Source organism: Narcine bancroftii, chromosome 8 (genome assembly GCF_036971445.1).
Source record: "Narcine bancroftii isolate sNarBan1 chromosome 8, sNarBan1.hap1, whole genome shotgun sequence".
Lineage (NCBI taxonomy): Eukaryota > Metazoa > Chordata > Chondrichthyes > Torpediniformes > Narcinidae > Narcine > Narcine bancroftii.
In genome coordinates this window covers 54,816,870-54,829,028 of record NC_091476.1, presented here as the reverse complement: position 1 = coordinate 54,829,028, position 12,159 = coordinate 54,816,870, and the positions used below count along the sequence as shown (strand labels likewise).

At 42.6% G+C, this 12,159-nt stretch overlaps 1 protein-coding gene across 1 annotated transcript in view; it reads right to left on the bottom strand.

The window, feature by feature from the left end:
- LOC138740705 (chloride intracellular channel protein 2-like) overlaps positions 1–11,155 on the bottom strand; it is a 45,644-nt gene extending 34,489 nt beyond the window's left edge. Inside the window, exon 1 of the mRNA XM_069893749.1 lies at positions 10,884–11,155. Coding sequence (XP_069749850.1) covers positions 10,884–11,095 — 212 coding nt within the window. The 5' untranslated portion in view covers positions 11,096–11,155. The remainder of the gene's footprint in view (positions 1–10,883) is intronic.
- Positions 11,156–12,159: the final 1,004 nt, after the last annotated feature.

The following is a 12,159-nucleotide window of genomic DNA, read 5'->3' as shown; positions in this document are numbered from 1 at the left end:
TTACCCGCATCGGCGGCCGAGGTCAGATACTAGAGTAGTAGGATGGTGCAGGGAACTAGTCACTCACGGGGTGGGATGATGCCCCATTCCAGCATAGCAGTAATCATCTGAGTTCTGAAGGGTTACCTCTAGTGTCTCTGTAAGCTCAATCGCCCTTTGTAGATCAATAACTTTTTGCTCCAATAGCCATTGTCATATATACCTGGAGCAGATTTCAGACATATACACGTCTCAGATGAGGTCCTCTGCCTTCTGGATGACCGACACGGCCTTACAGTCGCCTGCTCTGCACAGGATCTGGAGGGCTTGCAGGAACTCGGTGCTTGACTCACCAGGTGACTGTTTTCAGATGGCTAGGAGGTGCCTGGTGTAGACCTCATTAACTTTCCTGCAATACTGGGCCTTGAGGCACTCCATCACTGCTTGATACGAGCTGGCGGCACTGATTATCGGGAGCACCTGGGATCCGACATACAAGAGGAGTAGTCTCAGTCGGTTAGTGTCTGTGGTGATGGAATCAACGGCTGCTGCCGGGACATTTTCAAAGCAGTGTAGCCAGAGATTCAGGGCATCAGGTACTGTTCCATGCTTCTTTGAAATTTTTAGTCAATAGTATTGATGCACAATCAATAATCACAAAAGGCTGGAGTTGTGAAACTATCAGGATTTTATTAACTAAAGACTGGAACAACCATCCACCTCATTGACTGATCATTGCAAAGAGAAAGGGAAAGCTTGCAAGGGCCTATGGGTAGGACCGGTCTCAGGAGGCATGTCCAGCCAACAGCAGCCAATCATGGCACCTCAGAGTTTTACCACTCACCAGTAACAGGGAGAACACCCCATTGAGAAGGAGAAGCAGAGGAGATGATCCTAAGGACAGTTACCATGGCAGCAGAGGGGCACAGACAGGCTGCGAAGTGTTGTTGTTTGTAGGCAAGGAGCCTACTGTTGGGCACTACCAGTTGCCCCAATAATCACAGAGACAAAGACTGAGGGGAACGATAAGCTTTATTACACACAAGACTGCTGGCCCGGGTCCAAGCTAGGGAAACGACGGGAAGGAGAGGAAACTCGACCTTTATGGCCCAGGTCACAGGGGAGGAGTCCAGGGAGGAGTCTAGGAAAGGATGTCACCAGGAAGGCAGACCAGCCTGTGCCTGAAGTACATACAACCATATTATTACATTCATCCCCTCTTTTAAAATAGAGACCACCGGGAACAATCATGAAAAAAAAGGGGGAAAGAAAAAGGACGGAAAGGTAGATGCTCCCTCAGACTAGAGGTTCAGTCGCACAGGTGACTTCCTCCTTCTGCCGGACCGCCAAGGGGCCGGCATGTCCATGCGTTTCTCCTCAGGAGAGGAGGCCATCGCGGGAGAGGCCAGGGCGGGAACCGTTGGGGTTGGGGTGCTGGAGGGAGACTCCCGGGGGAATGGGTGGTCCACTGTCTTGCAGGGGGTAGACTCCTGGAAGTCTGGCAGGGAGACCGGTGGCTCAGACTCCAGGATTGTGCTTGTGTGCAGTGCGATCAGATCCATAGCCTGGTCGGTGGAAGGCAGGGCCATTTCGGGGTCTCCGGCCCTCTCCAGGTCTCAAATTGGTACAGTGTCCTCGTGGCCATCATGGTACCTCACAAACGCGTATTGGGGGTTGGCGTGAATGGGGTGCCCCGCTTCCACCAGTGGGTCTGTCATATGGCCCCTGATGTGCTTCCGTAGCAGGACCGGCCTTGGGGTTGCCAACCAAGGAGAGATGGATGAACCGTTCACCGATCTCCTAGGGAAAGCAAAAAGGCGTTCATGCAGGGTGGTGTTAGTAGCAGTGAATAGCAATGACCAGATGGCATGGAGAACCTCGAGCAAAACGTCCTGGCAGCGGGACACCAGCATGTTCCTAGACCTGAGGGCCAGGAGCACCGCCTTCCAGATGGTGGCTTTCTCCCATTCCAACTGGCCATTAACACTGGGGTTATAGCTGATGGTCCTGCTGGTGGCTATGCCTCTGGCTAGGAAGTACTGTCGCAGCTCCTCACGCATAAACGAGGACTCCCAGTCGCTATGAATATAGTCAGGGTACCCAAACAGGGTGAATATGCTGTGCAGCGCCTTGATAACCGTCATTGAGGTCATATCCGAGCAGGGAAAAGCAAAGGGGAACCTGGAGAACTCTTCCACTACTGTCAGGAAGTAGGCGTTCCTATTTGAGGTTGGGAGGGGGCCCTTGAAATCGACACTGAGTCATTCAAAGGGGCGTGTGGCCTTAGTGAGGTGTGCCTTTTCTGGCCAGTAGAACTGCAGCTTACATTTAGCACAGATCTGACAGCGTCTGGTCGTAGTATTTAAGATTATGAAAGGGATAGACAGAGTGGATGTGGATAGACTATTTCCGTTAAGAGGAGGAAAGATTAAAACATGAGGACATGAGTTAAGAATTAAGGGGCAGAGGTTTAGAGGTAACATGAGGGGGAACTTCTTTACTCAGAGAGTGGTAGCCGTGTGGAATGATCTTCCGGGAGAAATAGTGGCGGCGGAGTCAATTGTATTATTTAAGAAAAGGTTGGACAGGTATATGGATGAGAAGAAGATGGAGGGTTATGGGCATTGTGCAGGGAGGTGGGACTAGAAAGGGGTGTTTGGTTCGGTGCGGACTAGAAGGGCCTAATGGCCTGTTTCCGTGCTGTAATCCTCTACGGAGTACAGGAGGTTCCGAGTCTTGATGAAGTGGTACAGCCTCATGACTCTGGGGTGGCACAGATTGTGGTGAAGAGCCTGGAGACAGACGAGATGTGCACTGGAGCACGTCCCCCGGGATAAGGCATCTAGGGGATCGTTGAGTTTACCCGGCCAATACAAGATATCGTAGTTATAGGTGGATAGCTTGATTCTCCACCTAAGAATCTTGTCATTTTTTATTTTACCCCGCTGCTTTGCATTGAACATGAAGGCCACTGCCCTCTGGTCTGTCAGCAGGGTAAACCTTTTATCAGCCAGGTCATGTCGCCAGTGGTCCTTCACTGCCATCGATACCGATCTGGTCATCGGCCTGATGGGAAGGGAAAGTCTGCGAACCACATTGGGGTGGATAAAGCTTTCTGTGCTGCCACTGTCAAAGAGGCAGTTCATCTTGTGCCCATTCTCCTCAATCTGCATCATGGAGTTCATGATCGGGTGCGGACTGGCATGGTTCAGGATGACCGACACTAGGACAGGCATCTCCTCCTGCTCATCGGTGGGGTGGCCTGATGCCCAAGATGGCGTCCTCCATGTTGACCACGCTGCCCTCATCGGGGAAGAAAGCGGAAGTGGTGTGGTAGGCGGACGTTACATCATCGAAGTGGTAGGCCATGGCATAGAGGAAGGGAGTGGTAGCGGGTAAGATGGCACCCCCCCTTACCGTGTACGTGGTCAATACCTGAAGTTCCTCAGGCACACATGCCATGCTGCTCCTGGACAGGGTTCTGGACCTACAGACCTTCTGATAATGGCCCTTTTTCCTGTAGCCCGAGCATGTGGCTCCTTTCGTGGGGCAGAGGCATCTCGAGTGCCTAGCCTGCCCTCTGAAGTTGCATCTCGATGATGCCGACGTCACCACTGCTGCAGTTGGGAATGGTAATCCCCGATGCTTAGTCTCAGGATGGTGGCCATCATGGCGGCACATATGTGGTAGGCTCGCTTCTGCCCAAGATTGATTCCGCATGACGCTGGCCGAATCTAACGTTCTGATCAGCTGGATTGCCCTTTTTAGTGGGAGTTGATCCTCATTGAGGAGATGTGGTCAGATGTAATCCGACCTCATTCCCAACATGCAGGCATTTCGGATCAGATCTTCCATGCACTGGTTCAACGATATCATGGCCATGGGGTTCCCCAAACACTCTTTTCGCAGTGTGACTAGGGATCGGATGAACTCTTCAGATGACTCACCAGGCTGTTGTTTTCTGGACACAAGCAGGTAACGGGAGTAGACTTCGTTCATCTTTGGCTTGTATAGAGGGCATGGCAAGATGGCATAGAATCTAGACGTGCAATCTCGACCTCTCTGGCCAGAATTTTAAATACCTGTTTTTTAACCCTTTGTTTCCAAGTTTAAACTTTTTTAAGTATTAAGGAATTATTATGGCCATAATGGTAAAAAGACTAAATCTCAAGTCCAAAAGAAGATACAGTTTCGAAGTGTTGAAGATTTGGGGCCTAGATGACTTGAAACAGCCCCAGGCTCAATTTCTTCATTGTCTAAATCCCAAAGATCGCCTGTGGAAGCTGAAAAGGAAATGCATCAGGCAGCATTACAACCTGAAGAAATCTTTTTTTTTTCGCGAATTGATGAGAAAACAACAAGATGCAGGGGGAGACCAGCAGTGACTCCCTGCAGAAGTTGAAATGCCGTCACTGGGAGTCCAGACCCGCAGTAAAACTTTTAAAATGCCTTCTGTTGAATTGCAGCAGGAGCTGCAGTTACCTTGTTTTGCCACCATGTCAGAGAGAGCCGAGCTGAGATTTACCAAATCACAGTGTTTACAATTAAATGCAGTTATTCAAGCTGTTATAAAACCTGGAATGGATTTGTTGACATCTCAAATGAATGAAATGGTTCAAATGAATACTGGTATGAGTTCAGAATTAAATATGGTTAAGACACGTGTAGATGCATCTTATGAAGAATTTTTAAAAATTCAGACTGCTTTTTTGGACTGTAAACAACAAGTGACTTCTAACACAAAAAGTGTTGAATCAGTCATAGAATTAGGAGATCATGAGAAGGAGCTAGAAAGAAAAATAGATTACTTGGAGAATCAAAGCAGAAGGAATAATGTGAAAATTGTTGGTTTGCCAGAAGGTATAGAAGGACAAGATCCTCTTCATTTCTTTAAAGACTGGATTCCGCAAATATTAGGGCAAGAATTTTCTCTGGGGGATTGGCACTGGAAAGAGCCCATAGAGCTTTAAGAAGAATACCCTCAGCTGGTCAACCCCCCGAGACCGGTAATAATTCAATGTTTGAGTTATTTGGATAGAGAAGCAATACTTCGACTTGCAGTACAAAATGTGAGACAACGACAAACCCCATTATTGATTCAGAATAGTAGAGTCTTTTTTTTTATCCTGATCTGAGTCAAGATGTCATTCAACATCGATGTCGATTTAATCCAGTTAAAGAAGTCTTGTGGTGTAAAGGTTATAAGTCTACTTTTCATTACCCTGCAGTGTTGAAGGTCTTTTACGGAGACTATCAATTTCAGTTTTTTGAAACTGATTGTGAAGCAATGATTTTTGCTGACTCATTGCCAGATATAAGAGGACAAAGACATAGCCCACCATTATCTCCTAAATGTAAATGGAAGAAATGGCAGAAATAGGAAAAATGGGAATGGAAAGAGTTCACCTCCTTCCGAAATGGGATCTTAGAGATTGGAGTCTTTTGGATGAAAAGAAGAATTTTTTTTATTTTATTTTTTCTTTTGTTATTATGATACTTGGATGTTACTGATTGTTTGGCTGGGGAGGGAGAGATTTGCACTAAGTTCTTTACTAGTCATCAGCCACTGGTGGGTGACCCACACCCAATTTTTGTTTAGGGGATTACTAACTTTTGGCAGTTTTTTTTGGGGGGGGGATTTTTTTTTATAACTTTTTTCTTAGTTTTTAATTTGTAATTTTTTTTATTGGAGGGCCTATATACATTGATTTGTGTTCTTATATAAAGATATTATTGGTATTTAGTAATAATAGTAGATATGTCGAAGTTGAGGTTTGCTACATTTAATGTTCGAGGATGAAATAGTCCGATTAAATGTAAGCGAGTCTTGGCGTATATTAAGAAAATGAAAATTGATATTGCCTTTTTAAACATTTAATGAAGTTATGGATAAAGAAAAATAAAATGATAGGCTCTAGGGTTAAATTATTGGCTTTGACTCCGTTGTATAATAATCAACTTATTTCTTTTTCAATACATAATCAAAGTTTATTGCATTGGAGATTTAAAGGTGTGAAAAATTTGGGAGATTGTTTTAAAGAGGGTAAGTTTTTATCTTTTAATCAGATGAGGGAAGATTTTGGTATTTTGTTAAGGATTCTTTATTTCTTTATTATCAAATTCGATCATTGGTAAAATGAATGTTTGGTAGAGATATGATTTTACCTAAAATGACTAAATTTGAGACTTTTCTTATGAAGGTACCAGAGAAGGGTTATATTTCATTTATGTATCAAATATTACAGGATGTTATGGATAAAAAGGGTTGGGATAGATCTAAAATTAAATGGGAAGTGGATATTTGTTTTATTTTTTTCTGAAGAGGATTGGTTAGATATCTGTTATGATAATGTAACTAGATTGATAAATGCACGCTATGCAATGATTAACTACAATTTTTTACATCAATTATATTTGACACCTGAAAAATTTTTAAAATATGGTTTTAATGAATCAGATTTGTGTTTTAGATGTGGTGATACAGTTAGTTTTATCCATAGCGAAAAAATGTATTGCTAGTATGGGGAAAGATACAAATATGATTGATATTAATAGATGGCATAATGAGATGGAAGTATTGTTTAATAATGGAAAAAATTACATACGTTTTGCATGATAATTATAATTTTTATTAATAAGTGGCTTTTATACTCAGAATATTTACATTTCAATTTATATTGATTAAATTTTAATATGTATATTTAACATTTTTTAATATTCTTTCTTTTTTCTTTTTTTATGGCTCTCCTTAGGACAGTTGGCTGTAGTGGGGGGGATTTTTTTCTTTTCATTTTTTTATATATATAAAAAAAAGTTCATGTTCATGTTTAATTGTGTATATGTCATATATTATTTGTTTTTTGAATGAATAAATAAAGTTTTTAAAAAAATCTTTGGCTTGTATAGCGCCCGTAGTTCAGCCATCACCTCGATGTAGATCACACTGCTTTGGATGGCCTGGAAAGCCCTCTGGACCTTCAGCCTCTTCTCGTCTGAATCGACTACCTCGGCGGTGACCTCAAGGAAGTTATTGAAGCAGTTCATCCACTGTTCAAAGAGTTCGGATGCACCCGGGTCTTGGGGATCTACCTCTAGCTGATTGGGGTACAGCAACTTCTCCATTACCAAAAATCACATGTAATAAATTGTTGGGCACTTCCAGTTGCCCTAATAATTATGGAGACAAAGACTGAGGGGAAAAATAGGCTTTATTATACACGAGACTGCTGGCCCGGGTCCAGGCTAGGGAAATGAGGGGAGGGAGAGGAAACTTGACCTTCATGGCGTGGGTCACAGGGGAGGAGTTCAGGAGAGGATGTCATCAGGAAAGCAGACCAGCCTGTGCCTGTAGTACATACAACCATATCATTACACCTACACAGGCTGCGAGCTGCTGGTGACTTGAGTTCAAAGGACTCACACCAGGCTGCGGGCTGCTGGAAACAGTCATGAGAACCAGGTATCAGAACTTGGATTTGAGAGGATGCTGAGGGCAAGAAGGGCTCTTGAAGGGCCCTGGCCATTGCAGGCTTCCTCATCCTGTCAATTTGGATCTGGGCTCAGGTTGCTGATGTTTTGAACTGAACTGGAGTCTTGTGCATCTGCAGAGGCTGCGGGAGCGCTGAAGCAAAGCCATGGATACTCAGTGTCTCTGAGGGGACTCTCTATTGCTTCTCTTACTCTGACTGTAAGGGGCGCAGGGTAATGCTAATGGCAAATCTTTGTTTGCCTTATTGCAGACTAAAGGAAATTTCATGTAATGCTACATTTCTGTTTTATTACATGATAATAAATAGTATCTGATCTGATCTGATCACTTTGCTCATTGTTTCAAGTTTAGATAAATGAAAGCAAGTGAAATTAACTTCAACCTAGTTTATTAACTATATACATCAAGGATGCAATGTATCAGAATGTGGCCACTGGAGTACACCAGTGTAAAGAATCCCACAGAACCCCAGTAATCTGGATATGCAGGATATAAACTGATCACTTCCCTTTTCTTTAGCTCATGCTTCACACCACGACAAAATTACCTTGTTAAACTTCAGTGTCACAGAATGACCAATGTTTAGTAGACACATGCAGTCAACACTCAGCTACATGTAAACAATATGACTATCAATGACTACAGCCAAATAAACAGATACACTGCAAGCCACAATTCACTCTCTGTATTTGGGAATTGGTTTACTAGCACAACCTGAGCATGGTCTATACCTTTATGCTTGAGGGTGGCTCAGCTGGAGGCACCTCAACCTGAAACTTCTCAGTGTCCATCCTCTCCAGTCCTACTCACGTGAGAGTGTTGTAGTCTTTTGACCCAGGGCCAGGATCCTGATAGTCAGTGTCACTCAGACTGGGCTGGGCTGGGTATGGCTACAGGTAGAATGTCTCAGTGATTCCTCCTGTATACCTTTCCTTCTGAGTGAACAAGATAAGATCTGGGCTCCATGCAACTCTCCTATACCATGCCTCTCTGGTTCTAACCTTGTGGGGACTGCAATCTGACAACCTGTCCTTCCATTAAAGGCTGAAGTGGTCGACTTGATCTGTCACAGCACAACTTTTGTGAGAAACTGTGATTTTACCTCTTGTGGTTTACTCATACAAGGTTCAGGCAGCTTCCCTGAGACTGGGAGAGTGGAGCGTGTTTGCCTTAACATTAGTCTTTGTGCAGGATACCCTAGCGTTGTGTCTCGTGCACGTTTCTGAGATTTAGGAGGTTGAGGGAAACATCATTTCTATCTCTGTGAGATTTCCCCGTGAGTTGTTTGGTGCTGCGGACAGCTCCTTCAGCTGATCCATTAGATTGGGGATAATCTGTGTCATTGGTGACATGACTGAAGTCCAACTGAAAAGGCAAAGTCCTTGAATCGCTGGCTTGTAAACTGTCTGGCATTGTCTGATATGAGGACGTGTGGTGCTCCAGGAACTGAAAAGTGTCTTTGTGTTTTGTGATGACTGTCGCTGAGGTAACATCATGAAGCAGGTCAATCTCATACCAGCCGTACGGGAAAGTTTCAGGATATAAAATAAAGAGTAAAGTTATAAAGGGGAAACATATGCAATGTCAGAGAAACACCCAATTTAAATGGCCAAAAAATGCGATTAAGTATTTAGGGATCAGGACGGACCATAATTTACAGAATCTATATAAATTGAATTTTTACTATTGCTTCATAAAGTTGAAGATCTGAAAAAGGGGATGACCCTACCTATTTACTTTAATAGGGAGGAATAACTGTATAAAGATGAATATTTTTACAAGAATTCAATAGTTATTTAAAACACTACCTATTTCATTACCTCAAAAGGTTTTTGAGGATCTTAATAAATGTGTAAAATGTTGCGAGTATCGATGCAAAAGTTAACGTGGAAATATGAAATATTTCTACAACTCCCAAACTTGGACAATTATAGGCAGCCCCAGATGAGATTTAATGCATCTTTTTTTGAAGAGAAAACATATCAGCCTAGATCAAAATAGAATTAGAAAAAATTGGAGAAAACATGACTGCTTCTTTTATTTATCAATGGAATTCAAAATTAATGATAGGAATTAAAGATGTGCCTCTAGTAAAACATCTAGTAGATATTTGAGGTGAGATAGATGGGGAAATTGGAACAAATATATCTCCTAATACCCCTCTGTTCCAGAATAGTTTGATACCCTTTTCAAAAGATCATCAGATTCTGAAACTATGGTGAGACAAAGGAATTAAAATTATTGAAGATTGTTATGAACAAGGACAGCTGATGTCTTTTCCGCAATTGAGAAATAAATATGGAATAACTAGAAATACGCTTTTTGGCTATTTTCAAATAAAAATATACTTAATAGATAAATTGGCATTGCAGAGACTATAGCTCCCTTGTAGTGAAGTGGAAACCCTTATTAAAATTTACTTCAGCAATATATCTTTTGTTGCACAGGGTAACTTTGCAAAGGGAAACCTGGGCTTCATAAATCTGAACCAAAATGGGAACAGGATTTAAATATTACAATAGATGAGCAAACATGGTCAGATTTGTGCAGCGATTGTATGACCAATACAATTAATGTACGACACAGCATAGTACCACACAACTTCATGCATCAACTATACATTACGCAGTGTAAACTGCATAAAATAAAATCAGATTTATCGAATACATGTTTTAGATGTGGTGAGGATGAAGGTACTTTTTTGCATTCTGCATGGTCGTGTCCAAAGGTGAGACTTTTCTGGGTAAAAGTAGGGGAACTACTAGAATAAATTACTGGTATTACATACCGACTATATCCTCACTTAACTTTACTAGGGAATGTAGAAGAAACGAGACCGAAATCGAACCCAAAAGAAATTTGCTGAAACAGTACTGGCGGTGGCACGAAAGTGTGTGGCAGTTACTTGGAAATCAGACTCTCATCTAGGAATAGATAGATTGAATATAGAAACGCAAAAGTGTATTCCATTAGAAAAGATTCTGTATAATTTGACAAAAAAATACAGCACATTTCTCAAATTTGGGGTACATATATGCAAAAGATGGGTACTATTATTTAATTCTATCTCTTTCAGTCGCTGGAACCTATGACAGCCTCCGCAAGATGAGTAAAAGAATTAAAGTTTGATAAAATCTTTGGTGCCCTGTACCCAATCCTCGTACAATCCATTAGTTCTTTCTTAGTATTTTTCCTTCTCTTTCTTTTTTCTGAGAATATGTAAGTATTATTTTATTATTGTTGTTTTAGGGGTTGGGGTAGGGGAAGGGAGGTTAGGTAGGGACTATTACGGGGAGGGGATATAATTACTTCTTGCGGTCAGAAATAATTTGTTCAAATATGGTAAATAGACAAAGTTGTACACATATGGCATGTATGGAAATTTTAAAATGACGTATTGAAAAAAATCTCATACCAGCCTGAATATGAGTCCATTAACACCAAATATTGCTGACAGCGCCAATCAGAGATATCTGTTACCACGGTCGACCAAGGCAGGTCTGGAACTAGATGGAGAAGGAGTAGTTCCTTTGGCTGGTGTGGTTTTGTGCTGTTACAGACAGAGTATGACTGTATCTCCTTGTTGATGTCATCTCTCATTGTAGGCCAGTAAACTATGCTCTGCATTTAGTGGCTTCTGCACCAGGATGCCCTCTGTGCATATTGCTGATGTACCCTTGCTGTAGTGACCCAGGTATGACAGCTTTCTGGCCTTTTATGATGACCCTGTCCAAGCTGTGAAGCATCACTGGTAGGTGTCACCAGCTTACTGACGTCAAACTAAGACAGAACCTGTGGGCAGGACGTGTGCTTCTCTGGTGCTTCGAAAGCATTTTGCTGCTGCTCTTGCCAAGTCCATTCATTGTCCTTGTGTAGCAGTGGAGCCATCAGCTGAGTGGAATTTGGAATAGATTTTCCAAGGTAGTTGACCATCCCCAGGAATCTTTGAAGAGCTGGGACATCTCCTGGTTCTGACATTTCACTGATTGCTTTTGATTTGGAGGGGGTCGGCTTCACTTGTGAAAATATGACCAACATAGCTGACCAGGTTCAACCGGAACCTGCATTTGAGGGGGATTAAGCCTCAAGTTCACCTCTCGAGCACGGTTGATCTCTTTTCTCAAGTTGCCATCGTGTTCTTGCATGTTTTTTCCTCCCATGATTATCTAGTAAAAATCTGTTCCATGGAGCGCTGGAACATTCACTGGCAGAGTTGAGTCTGAATGGCATCCGTAGAAATCTGTAGCAACCAAAACAAGTGCTGAAGATGGTTAGCAATGATGATTTGTGATCAAGTGAAATCTGCCAAAAGGAGTTTCTCGCATCTAAGACCAAAAACACAGTTCCATTCGACATTTGTACGGCCCCGGAACCCAGGTAACCGGATATACAGAATATGAACACAGTGACTGATCTACACTCATGTCTGAGTTAAGTTCCATCTGCCATTCCTTCACCTATTTTTCCATTTGCTCTAGGTCCTGTTGCAATTTTAGACAACATTCCTCAGTGTCCACTTTTCTAATGTTTCAGCTAGAGACCCATTAGACACACCATCTCCATTCTCATCCAAATCGATTATATTATATCGGACATTATCATGGGCTCAGCATCAATTCTTGTAGCACACCACTTGACAGAGATCCACAATTTGTAAAGTGAACCACCTTCTGCCTGCCAACTACCAAAGG